Raw genomic sequence first — 21811 nt, forward strand, 5'->3', positions numbered from 1 at the left:
TAAAAACGTAGATAAAATGAAAAAAAAACCCAAATGACTTTTTATTCTAAAACTGAGTATATTTGCCTTATGATTATGCCCTTTCTCAGTGAATGAAATTAAAGCTCAACTTATATTCAAGGTTGCCCTACAGGCATATAATATATAGTCTTAATCCTAATAGGGGATATATATATATATATAATAGGAGGTACCTAAAACATTAACAACAAACAGTACTCCTGTTTTATATAAATTACAAAATCTATATTAGTGAAAACAAACCAGTGCATTAAAAGAATTACCAAATAGTATCCCTGCAACTCACTCACACTGCCATCCACACCAGACTTATACCCTGATCACATATGTAAATCCCACAAAGAACATTGAACTTAAACCCTAAATTGCAGTTTCTTCAGTCTCTGTGTATCATCAGAGCACAATCTCAATAAAGATCAGTCAGTGAGCCCTAAAAAAACAAGGGCACACAAAACCCAGTTCTTAATAATTGTAGCAGATATTGAACATTGCTGATCTTTGTATCCAACAAGCTCTCAAGTGAAGAAAGAAAAAAAAACTCCACTGCAATATAAAGCCACTGTTCTTATCCCTGTGATTAACCCCCCCCCCCCCCCCCCCCCACACACACACACACACACACACACACAGAGAAACACTGGGAATTGCAGAGTCACACAAATCTTCTGTGATCCTCCTGCACGCAGTCAAACCTTTAAATTAAAGGCAGCCAAAGAATGCTTCAGGTAAGTGGGAGGCTTCCAGGGATAGGTAAATTAAACCCACATAGTTGGTATACTCCAAAGTTCCCCAATGCGAGACCAGACCGCATTTCGTAGCTCTTCCTCAGGGGGAACCACCCCTTATCACCAACGGGACTAACGTCCAGGCAGGGAATCCCAGCCCCACCTCCAAGAGAGTGAAGAAACTGCAATTTAGGGTTTATGTTCAATGTTCTTTGTGGGATTTACATATGTGATCAGGGTATAAGTCTGGTGTGGATGGCAGTGTGAGTGAGTTGCAGGGATACTATTTGGTAATTCTTTTAATGCACTGGTTTGTTTTCACTAATAAAGATTTTGTAATTTATATAGAACAGGAGTACTGTTTGTTGTTAATATAATATATAGTGACAGAAAGAAGATCAGGCTCCTAGTTTCTACTACTACTGCTATCATTTCTAAAGTGCTACTAGTGCCTAATATATACCTTAATTTTGCGGGCAGATAGGCGGTTGACCATAGCACGAACCCTCTCAAGTTCAGCTGTGGCCTCGTTGACAAGAGTTTGGGACTGCAAATAGGTGTCTTGTTGTGTCTGGAAAGTACGCCTGGTGTTAGCCATATTCAGCAGTTCCATACTCAGCTCATCATTCTTCATAACCTGCAAGACCGTGCAAAAAAGAACACCATTTAGTTTGATGTTTTCTCGTAAAGGGGTCCTTTTACTAAGCCGTGGTAAAAAGTGGCCTGCGGTAGTGCAAGCACGTCTTTTGGACACGCACTGGGCCATTTTTTAGCACGTCTAGGAGAAAGGGCCATTTTTAAGGGGCCGGAAAATGGATGTGTGCTAAAATCCATTTTCAGCCTGAGACCTTACCGCCACCCATTGACCTAGCGGTAAGATCTCATGCGATAAGCATGCAATGCGTACCAACTGCTGTTTACTGCTGGGTAAGCAGCCTATGGTAGAAAGTAGAAAATTATTTTCTAACACAGGATTCAACGCGCACCAGATTTAGAATTACCACACGGCTCAGGTGCTAGCTGGGCAGTAGTGTAGATTTGGTGCACGCTGTACATGTGTAAATCCTCCCACGCCTTTGTAAAAGGGCTCCAAAAATAGCTACAATTCGTGAAATAGAGGAAAACAACTAATTTGATTGAGTTGTATATTTCAGAACTGTCAGTGTTACCATCTTCCTCCCTTTTCCATCCATACAGATTATAAGTTCTTCTTATGAAGGCAGCTTCCTCTCACCTAGTTTATCTTTATGAGGAATGCACTGATGTCAAGCTATTTATAAATAACTTATATAGCAGTGATGTAATCAAGATCCCATTATGACCTCATTGGAATGCAGCACAAACAATAATAAGCCAGGTTACTGCAGATGGCAACATAGCCACAAACTGAGAAACTGGATTTGTGTCACATTGCTAGAATAGCACTATTTTTTGTAATCTAGGTACTTTCCACAAGAAGGAAGAAGCCCCCAGACTGGAATGGACAGTCACTCTAGACTGATGCGGTGTATCTTTCGGCATCTCTTCTGCTTGCTGTATAGAAGTTTTCAGCTTGAGTTGCTGGCCAGGAAGTGGATCAAGATAGAGTCAGATGACTTGCCCTCTTTTCCTCTTCCTGTACCTGCTTACTCACTCTGAGTGCATTGGGAAAGTAGCAGTGGATAGAATGGGAAGAGGAACATTGGAGAGGGGAGTAAGTCACAGCTATGAGGGAGTGGATACACGAGCTAGTAAACTACTAAGAGACCGCACCTTGAGTATTGTGTTCAATTCTGGTGGCCGCATCTCAAGAAAGATATAGTAGAATTGGAAAAGGTGCAGCGAAGGGCGACTAAAACGATAGCAGGGATAGGACGACTTCCCTATGAAGAAAGACTAAGGAGGCTAGGGCTTTTCAGCTTGGAGAAGAGACGGCTGAGGGGAGACATGATAGAGGTATATAAAATAATGAGTGGAGTGGAACAGGTGGATGTGAAGTGTCTGTTCACGCTTTCCAAAAATACTAGGACTAGGGGGCATGCGATGAAACTACAGTGTAGTAAATTTAAAACAAATCGGAGAAAATGTTTCTTCACCCAACGCGTAATTAAACCCTGGAATTCATTGCCGGAGAATGTGGTGAAGGCGGTTAGCTTAGCAGAGTTTAAAAAGGGGTTAGATGGTTTCCTAAAAACAAGTCCATAAACCACTACTAAATGGACTTGGGAAAAATCCACAATTCCAGGAATAACATGTATAGAATGTTTGTACATTTGGGAAGCTCGCCAGGTGCCCTTGGCCTGGATTGGCCGCTGTCGTGGACAGGATGCTGGGCTCGATGGACCCTTGGTCTTTTCCCAGTGTGGCATTACTTATGTACTTATGTAATATAAAGTGGAGTGGAGGGGCATAATCAAACGGCGCTGGCCATCTATATGGCCGTCCATCTATATGGCCGGTGCCGTAAAGCGGCGGCCCAACCATACGGTTGGAGTTGGCCAAATCTCAGCATTTGGGCCGGCTTTAGAGATGGCCGGCATTGGTTTCCGGCGATAATGGAAACTAATGCCGGCGATCTGAAACCCAGCCAAATCCAAGGCATTTGGTCGTGGGAGGAGCCAGCATTTGTAGTGCAGTGGTACCCCTGACATGCCAGGACACCAACCGGGCACCCTAGGGGACACTGCAGTGGACTTCAAAAATTGCTCCTAGGTGCACAGCTCCCTTACCTTGGGTGCTGAGCCCCCCCCAAATCCCCTCCAAAACCCACTCTGCACAACTCTACACCACTACCGTAGCCCTAAGGAGTGAAGGGGGGCACCTACATGTGGGTACAGTGGGTTTTGGGGGGGGGGGGTTGGAGGGCACACATTTACCACCACAAGTGTAGCAGTTAGGGGGGGGGGATGAGCCTGGGTCCACCTGCCTGAAGTGCACTGCACCCACAAAAAACTGCTCCAGAGACCTGCATACTGCTGTCAGGGAGCTGGGTATGACATTTCAGGCTGGCATAGAGGCTGGCAAAAAAATGTTTTTTACATTTTTTTTTGGGTGGGAGGGGATTGGTGACCACTGGAGGAGTAAGGGGAGGTGATCCCCGATTCCCTCCGGTGGTCATCTGGTTAGTTGGGGCACTTTTTTGAAGCTTGGTCCTGAAAAAAAAAGGGACCAAGTGAAGCCGGCGAAATGCTCGTCAGGGCCAGCTTTGTTTTTTCCATTATCGGGCAAAGCCGGCCATCTCGTAACCACGCCACCGTCTCACCTTCTGTACCCTGCCGAAATGCCCCCTTGAAGTTTGACCGGCTCCGCAACGGAAAGCAGTTGAAGCCTGCCAAAATCGGCTTTTAATTATACCGAGTTGACCAGGTTTAGGAGATGGCCAGCGATCTCTCGATTTGTGTCGGAAGATGGCCAGCGATCTCCTTCGAAAATAAGCAGGATAGTGACATTAAAATTGATATAAGAGCTAATGCAGATATTGATTGGCCCACTCAACACAGAGATGCCAAGTTTCCCAGTTCCAGGCTGGATACATTTTGGCCAATCCTGGGTTTGAACTTACATCCCAAAGCAGTATGGAATTTGTGGTGCCTGATCCTGCCCATTTAAACCAGTGCTGCATGTCCCATAATGCACCAGGAAGTGGTGGTCCCAAAATCTCCAGCCTAGAAACGGATACCTTTGTATCTCTATGACAAGGAATGCTACAGAGAAATAATGTGGGCTGTCATGGACAACCATGCTGTCCATTACTTTCAATATGGCCGGTTGCTAGACAGTAAGCTTGGAGTAGCAGGAGAGAGTCAGAGAGAGAGAGGGGATGACTCAAGTCACAGGTGATGTGTTTTAATACATGGAAGAAAGCTGTGGCCTATTTTAATACCAAATTGAAACATGATCTACTCTGCTGTGTCTTGTGGTGAGGTGGAATTGGGATGGAAGACTAAGGGTTGGGAAATGGAAATTTACAGCAGACTGAGTTATAAACTTTATATAACCCTTGACATAAAAAATGGATAAAACAGCAGACTATCACAAGGCACAGAAAGGAAACTCAGTGCAACAGCACATATGGAGAGAGCACTGAAATGAAATGTTAGGTATACACAATACTTATACAGAGTGTATATTTATACTATATATCTATCTATATATCTATATCTATCTACTGTATATATAAGAGGTTCATAGTAGCTAATGTAAGCATTTTATCATTTTCTTCTTGAGTCTTGTTTTATTTTTATTTGTGCACTATAAATGTTTATATTCTAAATCACTATCAGGCTCATTTTCGAAAGAGAAGGATGCCCATCTTTCGACACAAATCAGGTCCATCACAGCAGTATGCAGGTCCCTGGAGCAATTTTAGTGGGTGCAGTGCACTTCAGGCAGGCGGACCCAGGCCCATCCCCCCCCCCCCACCCCACCTGTTACACTTGTGGTGGTAAATGTGAGCCCTCCAAAACCCACCACAAACCCACATCTAGGTGCCCCCTTCACCCTTAAGGGCTATGGTAGTGGTGTACAGTTGTGGGTAGTGGGTTTTGGGGGGGGGGGGGGTTGGGGAAGGGAAGGGGAAATGGGACTTGATATACCGCTTTTCTGTGGTATTTTGCAACCACATTCAAAGCGGTTTACATATATACAGGTACTTATTTTGTACCTGGGGCAATGGAGGGTTAAGTGACTTGCCCACAGTCACAAGGAGCTGCAGTGGGAGTCAAACCCAGTTTCCCAGGATCAAAGTCCGCTGCACTAACCACTAGGCTACCCCGCTGTACTTCATAGCACCCCAGGTAAGGGAGCTATGAACCTGGGAGCAATTTCTGAAGTCCACTGCAGTGCCCCCTAGGGTGCCCAGTTGGTGTCCTGGCATGTCAGGGGGACCAGTGCACTATGAATGCTGGCTCCTCCCACGACCAAAGGGCTTGCATTTGGTCATTTCTGAGATGGGCATCCTTGGTTTCCCTTATCACCAAAAATCAGAAACGACCAAGCCTAGGGACAACCTAAATGTCAAGATTTGGGCGTCCCCGACTGCATTATCGAAACGGAAGATGGACACCCATCTTATTTCGATAATACGGGTTTCCCCGCCCCTTTGCCGGAACATCCTGCGAGGATGTCCTCAGGAAAACTTGGGCACCCCTTTCGATTATGCCCCTCATAGTCACCCCAGGGATCAGTTGCGATATATCAAGTTCTGAAATAAATAAAAAATGAAATTTAATGTGGACAAGTGCAAAGTGATGCACATTGGGAAGAACAATCCAAATCATAGTTACCTAATGCTAGGGTCCATCTTGGGGGTCAGCACCCTTCCCCCCCCCCCCAAAAAAAAAAATATCTAGTTGTTGCTGTAGACAATACACTGAAATCTTCTGCTCAGTTTGCGGCAGCCAAAAAAAGCAAACAGGATGCTAGGAATTATTAGGAAAAGGATGCAAAATAAGACCAAGAATATTATATGGCCTCTGTATTGCTCCATGGTGCTACCTCACCTTGAGAATTGCGTTCAGTTCTGGTTACCATATCTCAAAAAAGATATAGCGGCATTAGAAAAGGTTCAAAAAAGAGCAACCAAAATGATAAAGGGGTGAATCTCCTCTCATATGAGGAAAGGTTAAAGGGGCTAGGCCTCTTCAGCTATAGGGCCCTTTTACAAAGGCATGCCAAAAAGTGGCCTGCGTCAGTGTGGACGCATGTTTTTGGCGTGCACTGTATCCTTATAGTACTGCGTCTGGAAAAAAGGGATTTTTTTAATGGGCCTGAAAATGGAAGTGCGTCAAAATGAAAACCAGTGCGCGTTCATTTTCAGCCTGCAACTTTACCGCCACCCATTGACTTAGCAGTAAGGTCTCACATGCTACCCGGGCGGTAAGTATGCAGCGAACGCCAACTGTCATTTACCACCGAGTAAGCTCCCAGTGGTAGAAAACAGAAAATATTTTCTACCACGTGTCATGCCAGCTTCGGAATTACCACCCGGGGCATGCAGTAGCTAGGTGGTAATGCAGATTTGGCGTGTTCTGGACGTGCTTAGGCCCTTATGCGTCTTTGTAAAAGGGCCCCTATGAGCTATGACTGAATGCTGGGCTATAAGCTCCTAGTTGAGCAGTATACAAAATTATTATTATTATTATTATCTGAAATACAAGACAGAAATTATCTTAGGCCAGTCCAGGGTTTGAACTTATATTCCAAAGTACTGTGGTATTTATAGTTTTTGATTCTCCCCTTTGAAATCAGTGCTGTGAGTCCCATAATACATAGGACAGAGTTGTCAAAAGTTCAGGACTGCCCTAAAATATCCTTTCTGGAACTGGATAAGTTGGCAGCTATGGAGATTCAGAGGAATAGCAAGTATAAAGAATACACTGAAAGGAAAGCACAGCAATAGCAGGTACGGAGACTGCACTTCCAGTGGTACAAAGAGAACACTAGAAGGGGTATACAGCAGTAAAAATACAGAGCTGCCAAGTTATCCAGTTCCAGGAGGAAACTTTTTACACCAGTCCTGGATTGTTGACAACCTTATCCTGATACATTTTGGGGCCTACAACATTAATTTCAATAGGTAGAACCAGGGATTACACATACTAGGGTCCACCTTAGGAGTAAGCACCCAAGAAAATGATCTAGCTGTCATTGTAGTCAATACGCTGAAATCTTCAGTCCAGTGTGCAGCGGTGGCCATAAAAACAAACAGGATGCTATGAATTATTAGGAAAGGGATAGTAAATAAGACCAAGAATATTATAATGCCTCTCTATTGCTCCATGGTGTGACCTCACCTTTATTGTGTTCAATTCTGGTCGCTGTATCTCCAAAAAAGATATAGTGGAATTAGAAAAAGGTTCATAGAAGAGCGACCAAAATGATAAAGAGGATGGAACTCCTCCCGTATGATGAAAGACTAAAGAGGTTAGGGCTCTTCAGCTTGGAAATGATTCAGCTGAGTGGGGATAAGATTGAGGTCTACAAAATCCTGAGTGGTGCAGAATGGGTAAAAGTGAATCGATTTCTCACTCTTTCAAAAACTACAAATACCAAGGCACATTCAAAGAAATTACTCAGAAATACTTTTAAAACAAGTAGGAGGAAATATTTATTTCACTCAAAGAATAATTAAGATCAGGAACTCATTGCCAGAGGATGTAGTAACAGCGGTTAGTGTATCTGGGTTTAAAAAAGGTTTGGACAAGTTCCTGGAGGAAACGTCCATAGTCTGTTATTGAAATAGACATGGGGGAAGCAACTGCATGGAATGTTGCTACTATTTGGGTTTCTGCCAGGTACCTGTGATCTGGATTGGCCATTATTGGAAGCAGGATACTGGGTTAGATGGACCATTGGTCTGACCCAGTATGGCTATTTCTTATGTTCTTAAAACCAGGGCTGGCCAAAATGTCTCACTGGTATTTTTCAGAATGGCACTGACCAACCTGAGGTGTTACTTTGAAAAATTACAGTGGTGGCAGAAGTGACTGGAAATCACTCCTGCCTTTTGAAAACATGCAAATGAGGTAAGAGATGGCATGAAGGGGCCTGTAGGAGCTAGTACTGAGATGGGAGGGGGAGGGGGAGGGAAGGTGAACTTTTTTTACTTGGATGATTGAGCCCAGATCTTGCAGTTTTCCTTTTCCTCCTGTTTTTAATTGTTTCTTTTGTTGCATTTTTTATTTAAATTTAATGAAACAAAATGAAACAAGTAAACAAAACAAATATAACAATAAAGGAAACAAAAATAAAACAAAAAAATTCAGTGCACACCTTTAGTATACAGAGCACACTCAAAGGAATGAACACCCAGGTACAATGGATGACAGCAAAGCAACTGAGATGCACTGAAATGTAGCATATAACATGAGAACCAACCATACCAGAGCAGCACAGAACAAGTGTGGGTGTGTGTGGGGAGTAGACAGCATGTCACCTGATCTGAACTCACCTCTCGTTCATGTTCCTTGCTCAGGGCTAGATAATTGCTCTTAAGCACAATGTACTCATCAGCCAGATCCTTGCGATTGGTCTCCATAGCTCGCAAGCACTCCCGTGCAGCCTCATATTCATTAGTCAGCTTCTCTTTGTGGAACTCCAGTTCCATGTTATGGTTCTCTAAGGTCAAGATCTACAAATAACAGTTATAATATTACCTTCTAAATTGGCACTCACAATGTCTGTGCATGAGAGAAAGAGAGAGAGGAGAAGGAGAGAGAGAAGAGAGAAGGGCAAGTTCTGCCCTGACACAGAGAAGCCTATATACTTGGTGTCATAAAATGCCTAGCCATCCACCCACCGCAGCCTCTTAGAGGATCTATCCCCAGCACAGCTCAGGTCCACCCGCACCTGCCACTTGTGCTGTACACTAGCACACTCCTCCCATCGACTGGGTCTAAACGGCCTCTGGGCAAGTCTCCCGCTCTCAAATTATCACCAGTGATTCCTAGGTTACAGAGGCCACACTCCCAGTGATCCCACAGTTCCTAGAAAGCACCCACACACCCAACATACAAACCACCGGGATTCTTAGTCAGTCCAGACAAGCAGAGGTAATAAACTAAAGACGTTTATTGTCATAAAAATATTGAACAGTGAACCATGAAACAGATGGAACAAAAACAGCACACAAATAACAGGTAATGAATATGGATCAATTATAAAACTATCAAAACATTTGTTCACTACCTGAACAGTGCCTGGAGAGTACAAGAAATATAGCTGCCCAAAGGTTATCATATATAACTGTTCACAGGGCCTCAGAGATCTTTCTACTGCTTCTCCCAAACTGAGATTGGAGAAAAAGCCAGTACATCCTGAATTTTGAGCTCTTGGGCCAATCAGAGCCTAGAACAACAAGTTTTAAAAAATAGCTGGCCACATCAGTGCAGTTTACTTCTTATCTGTGTTAACTAAAGAAGGAACAGTCACGTCTCTGTAACAGTTTTAAACATAAATATGCACCAATTGTTGGCCAAACTACAGAAATACACTTCAAGAAATAATCAATACAGTTTACAGGCTTAAAACCCACTGCTTTGTGATCAAGTTTGAATTTTGCGACGCAGCGACTTGGGTTTTGAAGTAAAGTTTCTTAAAGAACTCTGTCACTGTAAGCCTACATGTTCAATTCTTAACCTTGTATAAGGAACTTTGTTACTGCCTATACTTACATAGTAACATAGTAAGTGACAGCAGATAAAGACCTGAACGGTTCATCTAGTCTGCCCAACAGTCACACTCGTTATCAATTCATGATTAAATCAACAATGAATGTGATATTATATACTTTATCATAAGTCTTTCTTTGCGCTTCTGGGACTTAGACCATAGAAGTCCGCCCAGCTTTATCCTTATGTTCCACCTACTGGATTTGCCATCAAAGCCCACTCCTGCCTATCCATCTGTCTTGTCATTTGCGGGACTCAGACCATAAAAGTCTTCCCAGCACTGTCCTCAGTTCCAGCTACTGAAGTTGCCATTGAACCCTTTCCAGCTTATCCTAACCCTGATTACCATATACAGACACAGACCTACAAAGTCTGCCTGACACTGGCTGTCCAAGCATCACTCACACATCCACCCCCTGTAGCCATTTAAGGGTTTAAAAAAATTTATGTTTGTTTTCTCCATCTATTTATTTTCTAAATAGAGTTCCTCTGTGTTTATCCCACGCCTTTTTGAATTCCGTCACTATTTTGTCTCTACCACCTCCCTCAGGAGGGCATTCCAGGTATCGACCACCCTCTCAGTGAAAAAGAATTTCCTGGCATTACTCCTAAATCTACCACTCCACAACCTCAGCTCATGTCCTCTACTTTTATCATTTACCTTTCTCTGGAAGAGATTTGTTTCTATATTAATACCTTTCAAATATTTAAACGTCTGTATCATATCTCCCCATCCCTTCTTTCCTCTAGGCTATACATATTTAGGTCTTCCAGTCTCTACTCATATGTCTTATGGAGCAAACCCCGTATCATTTTTGTCGCCTTCCTCTGGACCGTTTCTAGTCTTTTTACATCCTTAGCAAGATACAGCCTCCAAAACTGAACACAATACTCCAGGTGGGGCCTCACCAGCGACTTGTACAGGGGCATCAACACCTCCTTTCTTCTGCTGGTTACTCCTCTCTCGATGAAGCCTAGCATCCTTCTGGCTATGGCCACTGCTTTGTCACACTGTTTTTTCACTTTAAGGTTCTCGGACACCATCACCCCAAGATCCCTCTCCCTGTCTATGCATATCAGCCTCTCACCTCCGAGGACATACAGCTCCCTTGGGTTTCTACTCCCCAAATGCATCACTTTGCACTTTTTTGCATTAAATTTTAATTGTCAAACATTAGATCATTCTTCTAACTTTTGCAGATCCCTTTCATGTTTTCACTCCCTCTGGGGTGTCCACTCTGTTATAAATCTTGGTATCATCCGCAAAATCATGTAGACCTATTTTTTCATCTGTCAAGGATTGCTGATACAGGCATTAGCCGAAACAAGGCTGTGTCAAGTCAATTTATAAATAAAGTTTTTCTACATTATAAGGCTCCTGTGGTAATTTCTCCATTCCTTGGCCGACTCCATTCCTTTTTCTTCCTGGTGTGTTTCTACAGAGGTTTGTTTATTCTCATTCTCTTGGTTGGATCACACCGTAACATAACATGCAGGCAAATGACTCAACTAAAATTAAAATGTATGCTAATGGCTTCATGGGGAGGGAAATTTTCAGTCCCCTAACAGAGTTTTCAGACTTGCAGGTACTTTGTATCTGCAGGTCTGTAAGACCATTTTCAAAGGGAAACTTCCTGCAGAGTTCCCTTCTGAAAATGTCTTGACTTGCGGAGACCATTAATGCATAAGTACCTACAAAATTTGCAGAAGCAAACTTCCCACTAGGAAGAATGGATGAGGAAATAAACTAGCATATACTTTTCCAGAACCATCCCAGCGCTGATTCCTCTCCTTGCAATGTAGGGGTGATTTTGAAATTAACTCTCTCTTTGGATAAACACCCTTTTACCTACAGAAAATCTCTTTGAAAATTGCCCCCTAAGTATTTACACTAAATAGTAAGTATATCATGCATAATGTAAGAAGGAAGAGGCTGTCCTACCCTGGTTAGGCCCCTAGAGGGCGTAGTTCCCCTAGAATGTCCAGGGAAAAGGGCTGGGTGAGTTGCTGAAGGGAGCCAGAAAGGGGAGGTATAGCTGGAGGTCGCTAGGACCGGGGAGAGTCCTGGAGGATAGCTGGAGGTCGTTAGGACCGGGGAGAGTCCTGGGGATAGAAACAGGTGCAGCAGGTTATGGGCTGGGGCCTGTTTGGCTATTAACTACTTATACTCCTCCTGAGTTGTGAAGGGAGGGAGGAGAGCTGTCAGCTGAAGCAGTGTTGCCAGGTGGGCGGTTTTACCGCCCAATTGGGCGGTTTTCCGCGACCCGCCGCGGGAAATTTTTGCCCGCGGCGGGTTGCGGTTTTTTGGGCTGGTTTTTGTGCTTCGGGCGGTTTTTTTCGGCCGCGGGGGGGCGGGGTTAATGACGTTTTTGGGTGGGGTTAATGACGTTTTGGGCGGGGTTAGTGACGTGGGAGGCGGGCCGATGACGTGGGAGGCGGGGCCGATGACGGGGAGGCGGGGTCGATGACGTAAGAGGCGGGGCCGATGACGGGGAGGCGGTGCCGGTGACGTGGGAGGCGGGGCCGGTGACGGCGGGGGCGGGGTTGATGACGGCGGGGGCGGGGGTGATGACGCGGGGGCGGGGGTGTCAGGGGCGGGGTTTGTGTTTGGGCGGTTTTTGGGCTGTTTTTTGGGCTCCAGTGGGCTGGAAAAAAATTTTCCACCTGGCAACCCTGAGCTGAAGAAGGGGCTGGTAACTGAAGCAGAGGAATCCCCATGAGAAGTACTGGCTGTGCCCTTTGGACTGGTGGTAGAACTGGGGGTTCCCAAGAAGGAAGCTGGCTGGGGTAAGAAGGCCCTAGAGTGTCTAGAACAGTGAAGAGGTACTGTGTGTCCCAGCTGAAAAGACTGTGTGTCTAGGGCAGTGAAGAGGTACTGTGTGTCCCAGAGGAAAAGGCTGTGTGTCTAGAACAGTGAAGAGGGACTGTGGGTCCAAGATGAAAAGACTGTGTCTAGAGCTGTGTGCTACAAGGAGGGACTGTGTGTCCAGGGACTGAGTTAGTACTGAGCCCAAATGCCGGTGTGAGAGGGCTCAGGGGGAAGAAATCTATGGATATTGAACTGTGCAAGAAGAAATGTTTCAAAGGGAAGATTGCCCTGAGTAGGAAGAAATGAAATGGTTAAGCTGGAAGAACTGTTGAAGCTTGTAGCTTGTGAAAGTGTTTTAAGCTAAAAGAAGTGTGCCCCAGAGGCTGGAATAAAGTTGTGTATGAAAATAGCCTGAGAGGTGAAACCTGACTGTGTTTGCTTTTTGAGAAGCAGGTCACCCTGAGCAGAAAAGGGTGGTAGATTAATTTGCATAAATCTGCATACTGGGAACCAGCTCACCCTGAGTGAAAGAGGGACCTGGGATCCTGAGGTGGGAGCTTCATCATCATCACAGTAGCCTCATCATTTTCACAATAAATACCCGAGAAGCTTAATGCAGCCACTTAACACATGAAAACTAATTACATCGCAGGAGGAATAGTTTAGTTCAGTTTAATTTATTGTGCTTCCTATTCTGCTTTTCAACTTAACACCAATGCAGTTTACAGTATTGACAATTTACAATATAAAAACAAACAAAATCATTCTAATCAGCAATGTTCAAACAATAACAAAAAGATAACATCAACTTGCCATAAATTTTATAAACTACTGCAGCTCAGTCCACCACCCTACACCACTAGAAGTCTAGCCAAATGCTTGTTAAAATACCCAGGATTTAAGTTTGGTCTTAAACAAGTATTTCTCTAGCCTCAATCCTAACGGCAAGAGATTCCAAAGTGAAGCAGCTGCACAACAAAATGCCATTCATCCAGTAGACTCGGGACAAATACAGGCTGGCGAAAGCAGAGTTAGGAAATTTTGACCAGCTGATCTCAAATAATGCAATAGAACATAAGGAATTAGAAGATCAAACAAATATAACAGACCACCCAAACAAACAATATTAGAAGCTTAAATTTAATGCACCAAAAAAAAAACTGATTACCAGAGATGAGTATTCAATAAAGGCATCATATATATTAACATATCAATTTTATAGCTGTCTTCTATATTAATTGGACCCAAATCAGCCCAACTTTAGTCAACCCTGCTAAAGGGCATTCCTTCTGCCAGTGGTCCACGTTAATAACTGGAGTTCCCTCTCTCCTCTACCAGCACAGTCACTTTTCATCCCTGTCCCTAAATCATGATCATGTCTTTTGGGCCCTCCACCAATCCATTGACCTCAATTAGCAATTGGTCTTGAGTTCTGAGACCCCTCTGACTCACCAAGGTAAAAATCTTCCAAGCCATAATTTCCATAGCCCCTTCCAGATCTCTTGACTTCTGAATGTAAGGATCTTAGGAGAAGGCTTGCAAAGGCCTCGTCAGTTTCTAAGGGGAGGGAGAAGGTCCAATATGGCATTATGACTTTAGATTGTGGGCAGCAGTGGGTCCCAAAAACTCAATTGATTCCAAGAAGAGTGGGGAAGAAGTTTCTCTTTAGGATGCAGCTAAATTAATTGTAAACTGTTACTTGAAATCCTAGAAAGGAATTATGTTTGTGCGGTGGGTGGGTGTGTGGCATGTGTGAGGGTATGCAGGGGGAGTATGAGGTGAGAATATATAGGAATGTATAGGGGATAGAGGGTGTCTGTGTTATGGGTGTTGAGTACATATGTTGGGTACAATTCATAAAAAACCTGAAAACATCTTTTCAAGAAGTCTTTCCCCCCTGGATCTCCCTAATCCCACACCACCATACACCACGAAAAGTTCAGAAATGGAAAACAATAATATTAACAATATGCTAATATATCAACCTAAGCGTTTATTGTACTTCTGTATTATGTACTAGACTTCTACAAATCTAAATGTTGTAACCGCCTTTTTCTACGGTGCATGTGGGAGATAGGAAAGGGCAGTGTGGGGTAAGTGTTGCCTATAAGTATGGGTCCTTTGGAAGTATAGGGGAGTTGGCTTTGAAGGTGCCTTTCGCCATCATCCTTCAGTGGTTGCATTAGTTAATTTTCCTTGTCTCTATCTGGCTGTGTTGCTGCAGACATTTTTGGAATGAAGCATTGGACAGGACTTTATAACTTGAATAGTTTCCCACAGAATGCAATGAGGATTTTATTCTTGGAGGCTGGGCTTTCTGCTGATGCTGATCCAATAGTGCTGGTTTTTGAATTTGTCCACTGTATTCACATTTTCTTCATACATGTTGGTTAGTCAGTGTTTGTCCCTTTTCTGTAGTTATTGTGCCTACAGGTAGACATATGGTCAGATAAAGAAATGGAAGTTGCCAATTCTACTTGTTGGGAATCATAAAAATGTAATAGAATTAAATCAAAGTCTATAAATAAAAAAATGTTAAACAAAAACATACAATATAAAGGGATCAATATTCAGATTGTGGCAGTCAGTTTATACAATCAAAAATAAGAGAAAAACAACCCTTATATTATTATTATTATTATTATTTTATGCCATTGAAAGCCTCAGGCAGAACTAAACCCTGTTATATAATGCTGGATTATGTCCAGGCACCAGAATGGAATATCTAGAAACAACCACCAACCTGGAAGCTATGAGGGTGCCGGCCGATATTCAGTGCTGGCACCCAAATAGCAAGCAAGCATAGACAAGACTGCCTTTTGTGCAATCCTATCTGCCTGCTTAGCTATGCAGGCACTGGCTCTGAATATGGCCAATGCTCACATAACTGTTAATTCTTCCTCAGTTTCACTCAGTGGTTGCCCAGGACTAACCAGGCAGTACTGGGGAGGTCAGAGCTGATATTCAGAGGTGCTACCCAGTTAAGTGCTACTGATTATCAACAGTGGGGATGCTGAGCGCTATTTAACCACACAGAAGCCTTTCCTGTCTGGTTAAATCTCTTTGAATATCAGACCCAAACGTTTTTTACCACACAATCAGCAAAATGAATTAAACTTAAACTCACTTTATTAACAAAAAAATCCTCTTACTGTGTTCTTGAGTTCAAAGGTTTCTGCCTCATACTGCTCTCTCAATTTATTTGTCTCAATCTGGAGGTCAATTAGATCCTTGGAAATCTGAGAAGAGATTAAATACAATTTAAAGACAGAATGGAAGCTTATAGTAAATGTATCTCTTTAATTCAGTGACAGCTCATAATGGGTTGGATTTTCAAAGGTTTAACCCAGCTATTGCTACCTTAGGAAGTTAGCCAGTTATATTTTAGGTTTTAAAAAGTCTCCCCTCACAGACTGCACACATTTAACATCCTAAATTTAGCTGGTCAAATATGGGGTTGATTCCCAGAGCACACTTATGACTTAGTTAAGTCTGGGAGGAAAACCCCAGCTGCACAAATAACAGTCCTAAATCTAATTAGTCAAATTTTAGCTGGTAGGAAAATTTGCAGCTGAAAATCTATCAAACTAGCAACTAAAATTACTAATCTGCACACACTAATGCCATTAACATTAACTCGTTCTGAAAGTGCCTCCCCTTTATTAATCAAATTATACTGGTTTCCCATCAATGCGAGAATCACCTCAAATTATGTACCTTTACCTTTCAAATCCTAAATGGCACAGCTCCAGACTACATGGTACCATTAATAAACTTACCTCAAAGAAATGCTAAATATGAGGCAATGGATCCTACTTCTATATCTACGTGGATGATGTACAGCTGGTCATAAGTGTTGACCCAGACTTACCTACAACCCTGAATAAAGAGACTACCTGTTTAACAGCAATTCAAAATATGGGCTACAAACAACAGACTGTACATGAACACAAGTAAAACTGAGCTCCTGTGGGTCCCTAACACAAGCGGTCAAATGCTAGATCCCTTTTGGGAGCTATCATCTCTCCCTTAAATCACAGGTCAGGAGCCTTGAGTTGCAGCTAGACTCAAATTCAAGCAACCTTCAGGAGATGCCTTTATCATCTGTGACAACTACACTGTCTGTCTCAATACACAGAGAAGACAAGTCTTGTCACAGACCTTATCACATCATGATAACATCAAGGCTGGAATACTGCAGTGCACTCTACAAAGGGTTTGCACTAGCTCCAGTTGACTTAGGATCCTGCAAGCATAACTGATAGAAGGTGTAAATAAAGCGATCACATCACACCATTCCTGCAAAAACTTTACTGACTACCAGTACTGTACAGGGCTAAATTGAAAACTCTGTCTGATCTTCAAGGCCCTTAAAGGAAATAAGCCAGTGTTCTTGAAGAACAGAATCGCTCTCTATGCACCTCCTAAGGAATATCCTTAACCATATCCTCTCCAAAGGAAATTTTGCTATATGACACCCACCAATGAGCCTTCTCTGGAGTAGCCCCCACCACAAGACTATCTCTGCTTCAAGAAGCAAGCGAAAGATTGGCTTTTCTCCCAAGCCTTTAATGGAAGAAGCTACTAACTAGCTAGTCACATACACAAGGACTAATATCAGTTGTATACACAATAGCAGGACTTGCTTATCTACTCTTACCAGTGGCGTACCAAGGGGGGGGGGGGGCGGTCTGCCCCGGGTGCACGCCGCTGGGGGGTGCTGCGGCGTGCGCCTGTCAGCTGAGTTCTCTAACTTCGCTAACTTCGCTGCAGCTCCCTCTGCCCCGGAACAGGTTACTTCCTGTTCCGGCCGGGGCAGAGGGAGCTGCAGCGAAATTAGCGAACTCAGCTGACAGGCGCGTGCCGCGGCACCCCCCCCCCAGCGGCGTGCACCCAGGGGGGTGTCATTTCACCGGGGGGAGGTGTCATTTCACCGGGGGGGGGGGGGGGGCGCATCGGCGATCCACCCCGGGTGTCATGCTGGCTAGGATCGACACTGACTCTTACTGTAGCTGAAATCATTTTCACAGAATTTTTCTGACTCCACATGCAAGTTTGTCTTAAGTTAGTCACCCTTATTTTCCACCTGACTCATATTACTTTATCTTATCTATCTATATGTTCCACTTTTGCTTATAACCTATGCCAGTAGTTCCCAGATCTGGTCCTGGAGGTACCCCAGCCAGTCAGGTTTTCAGGCTATCCACAATGAATATTCATGAGAGAGATGTACATGCAAATCTCTCTCATGAATATTCACTGTGGATATCCTGAAAACCTGACTGGCTGGAATATCTCCAGGACCAGTATTGGGAACCACTGCCTTATGCTGTATATAAAGACGTTTTAATGTATTGAAATTTGAAGTAGCATATTATGCCATAAGGTGTACTGTTATTTGAATATTTTTTACTGCTGTAATTGTCTATTGCCTAAGTCCGGATTATTCTTGCTGTTCACCACCTTGGGTGAATTTCTTCAAAAAGATGGCAAATACATCCTAATTTAATAAATAAAAAAATATGTGGTCTTTTTTTTTTTAATATGTGAACAATGAATACAAATTTTATTTGCAAAAAGCATTTGCTGTGAGAGCTCTTGGGATGTTGGCTGTACTTTTTATCTCAATTATACTCTACTCCAGTACCTCTAGTTTCCATCCAACATTGCTTGCTTGCTAGCCTTACCTTTAGCTTCTCTTCTTCATTGAAGACCAGCTTAGATGAGAGGTCAGTTTTGGAGCCTGCTATCTTCCCCAGCTTTTCCTGCAATTCTCCAAGTTTTGTGTACAGTCTCTCATTTCTATCCTGCAGCTGCACCTGGGTGTAAAAAACAATCAGCTCCAGCAGTTGTATCAACTAAGCATTGCTAATGTTCACATTACACATTCAGGGGTACCATATAGATCACGGCCACTGAAGGAGCAAAGGTAGCCCTCATGGCTACTTCATGAATTTGATGGTAGAACTGGTCCCCTTGGATCCAACAAACTAGATAAGTTGTCTAGTATTGGTATTTGATTATAGTCAAAGTACAAAGAAGGAAGGGGATTTTCTGATTAAAACTAATCTCAAAACCCCATATTTTTTTAAATTAAAAATACATATGGATTTGAGAAAGCCACCAGGAAGACCAATAGCATCCATTACAGGCTCAGTTTTAAAACCATTGCCAAGATTTTTAAATTATTTTTTGAACCTGGTAGCCATGCAAGTGCACTCTAATATCAAACATATTTCATATATGCTTCAATTATTGTATTAATATGGTGCAGTTCCAGAGGATGCATGGCTTATTATTTTGGATGTTACATCATTGTACACTTGTATTCCTCTACAGGGGGCTTACAACACCATCAAAGCCATAGAGATAAAGTTTCATCTGGCTGTCATGAGTTTTTGAGATTAGCTAGTGCTACTTCAGAGCTCTTTTCTTTTTTGAGGCCTAGTTCTACTATCAGATTCATGATGTTGCCATGAAGGCTGCCTTTACCCTCTCAGTAACCACGTTACATAAGGCTGAATTTGAGGCAGAATATGTTTACTCAGCACCTGAATTTATTCACTTAAGTTTCTGGTATAGATTTTTGGATGATGTCATCTTTCTGTGGCTGGCTTCAGTTCCAGCTCTGGAAACATTTGTTAACAGATTGAATACAGTGAAACAAAACTTGAAATTTACTAAATGGATACAATGTTTTCATTTGGGTTGCAAGATTGGCAACTTTGGATTATATGGCAGCTTAATTCCACCATTATCGGGTCCAGAGCTTCTTGTAGTTCCCTGGGTGCTGCCATCTTTAATGGGAAGCTTGCCAGGTGCCCTTGGCCTGGATTGGCCACTGTTGTGGACAGGATGCTGGGCTTGATGGACCCTTGGTCTTTTCCCAGTGTGGCATTACTTATGTACTTATGGCATTGGTAAATCTTGTTTGGGTCTTTTGCCAGTGTTACCACCGTTAGCTTGTTGCTTGTTCCTCATTCCTATGTTGTCTTCCTCTTGACATTTTTAGGTGATGTTGTAGAATATCAAATACGAAGCTGTGTGCCACTGGATACTAAGAAATAACAGTCAGTGAGAGGAAAGGTAAACTCAGGCAGCCATTTATTTGTTGCATTTTTGTATCCCACATTTTCCCACCTATTTGCAGGCTCAATGTGGCTTACATTATACCGTAATGTCGATCGCCATATCCGGGATGAGAAATACAACGTGATATTGCTTTAGAGTTCATAAGTGGAGGAGTGGCCTAGTGGTTAGGATGGTGGACTTTGGTCCTGGGGAACTGAAGAACTGAGTTCGATTCCCGGCACAGGCAGCTCCTTGTGACTCTGGGCAAGTCACTTAACCCTCCATTGCCCGCTGCATTGAGCCTGCCATGAGTGGGAAAGTGCGGGGTACAAATAAAAAAAAAGTGACAGAGTAGCATAAGCATTCAAGTATAAAGAGTTCAATTCCGAAATGAGAAATAAAGTGGAATTGCATTAAAGTTCCTTGGTGTCAGAAAAAGTGAAGCAGTCAAGTGTAGAGAGTTTGGTTTAGTCCAGTTCTGGTGTAGTTTCGTTGTCTGGTATTTCCCAATGAAACAAATGTTAATGAGGGTACTCAGTACTCCCTTCCAATACTCAAATAACAGTGCAGAAAGAAAATGCTGGCCTTAATTGCTGAAAACTTACCACCAGCTTGGGGGTGGCTTTGAAGATTTTGAGGAGAGGATTTCTTCTGAATTTCTGACATTAAACTGCCAGTTTTGTGTTGTTTTGGAAGCAGAAGGAAGCCCATACAGCCTCTAAATGCTGATAGTGAGAAAGAAACGTGTGTGATAGCACACATTAGAGCCTGTTTTTCTGCACTTAAATATGAGCTTTTCAAAAATTTCAATGCAAACCATTTTTGAAAAGTTTATATTTAAAGGTGCAGAAAAACGGTGCCAATCATTAAGGGGTTTTTCTGGGCATGCGCACAAGAGCTGTGCTTACCTCAAAACTCTTCTGTGCATGTGCCAGGCACAATCCTCCCCCTTGCTTTCGGTTTACTAGAGTGCATAAAATTTGAATGCCATTTGCTTTGAGCATTGGAAAGTTAGGTTTCTGTACTGCTCTTGTGCTGTGCTGGACCTTTGAGCACCAGGGCCCTTGGATTGTGCAACCCAATAAAATACTTGCACTGGTATTTTCTGCCTTTCAGGTTAACACTTCTGATTGAGAGTTAATGACCAATGTGGTAGGAAGAATGTGTTTGGGTTGGGAATTACCATTGGCTAACACACCACCAGAGGGTTCCATGTGGGCTCCTTTAGAAGCTAGAGTGGCTGTGATATTTGTAAGTACTGACGAACTTAGCAAGACTGATCACAACTTCTTATTCTAGATTTCTGTCATGGGATTCTCATGCTGTGTTCTTATTCTTCAGGCACTGTCACATGTGATCTGTTTCTATCTGACAGCCACCTCTAATCCATCATGCTTTACTGGCATAAGCACTTAGGAATGGAGAAGTAAGGATAAACATGTTTTATTTATTTATTTAATTTATGACATTTATATCCCACATTAGCCCAAGTAGAACTCAGGTTCAGTGTGGCTTACATAACAATTAGAAAAGCATGACCATGTTCAAAATATATTAACAGAAAGTAAAATACATCATATAATGTTAGTAAACCTTGAGTTATTTTATTTTATTTTTTTTGTTGTTACATTTGTACCCCGCGCTTTCCCACTCATGGCAGGCTCAATGCGGCTTACATATTGTATACAGGTACTTATTTGTACCTGGGGCAATGGAGGGTTAAGTGACTTGAGTTAGGAACAGACCTACCGACTAGGAATGCCAAAAGGTCAGCCCGTACATTCCTTAATCTTCATCTCCCAAGCTGCAAAGGTCCAAAATACAAACTTATGCATGCAGCAAACTTTACCTACCTGAGTGCCAAGCTATGGAACGCACTGCCGCACAACCTGAGAAATATCTACGAACTAACGAATTTCCGAATATCATTGAAGACCCATCTTTTTAACAAGGCATACCACAAAGAACAAGAAATATAAATGCATGCGTCTCCTTTACCTTTACACAGACCTATTTTTATAATATCTGTTTGTTCT

At 42.9% G+C, this 21811-nt stretch overlaps 1 protein-coding gene across 1 annotated transcript in view; it reads right to left on the reverse strand.

Annotated features, from left to right (window-relative positions):
* CCDC78 (coiled-coil domain containing 78) overlaps positions 1-21811 on the reverse strand; it is a 101339-nt gene that overhangs the window by 38190 nt on the left and 41338 nt on the right. Inside the window, exons 9-12 of the mRNA XM_030211941.1 lie at positions 18392-18523; positions 15857-15943; positions 8677-8856; positions 1210-1383 (exon numbers count right to left, since the gene is read on the reverse strand). Of these exons, the coding sequence (XP_030067801.1) occupies positions 1210-1383; positions 8677-8856; positions 15857-15943; positions 18392-18523 (573 nt within the window). The remainder of the gene's footprint in view (positions 1-1209; positions 1384-8676; positions 8857-15856; positions 15944-18391; positions 18524-21811) is intronic.

The sequence above is a fragment of the Microcaecilia unicolor genome, chromosome 8 (assembly GCF_901765095.1).
Source record: "Microcaecilia unicolor chromosome 8, aMicUni1.1, whole genome shotgun sequence".
NCBI classification, from domain to species: Eukaryota; Metazoa; Chordata; class Amphibia; order Gymnophiona; family Siphonopidae; genus Microcaecilia; species Microcaecilia unicolor.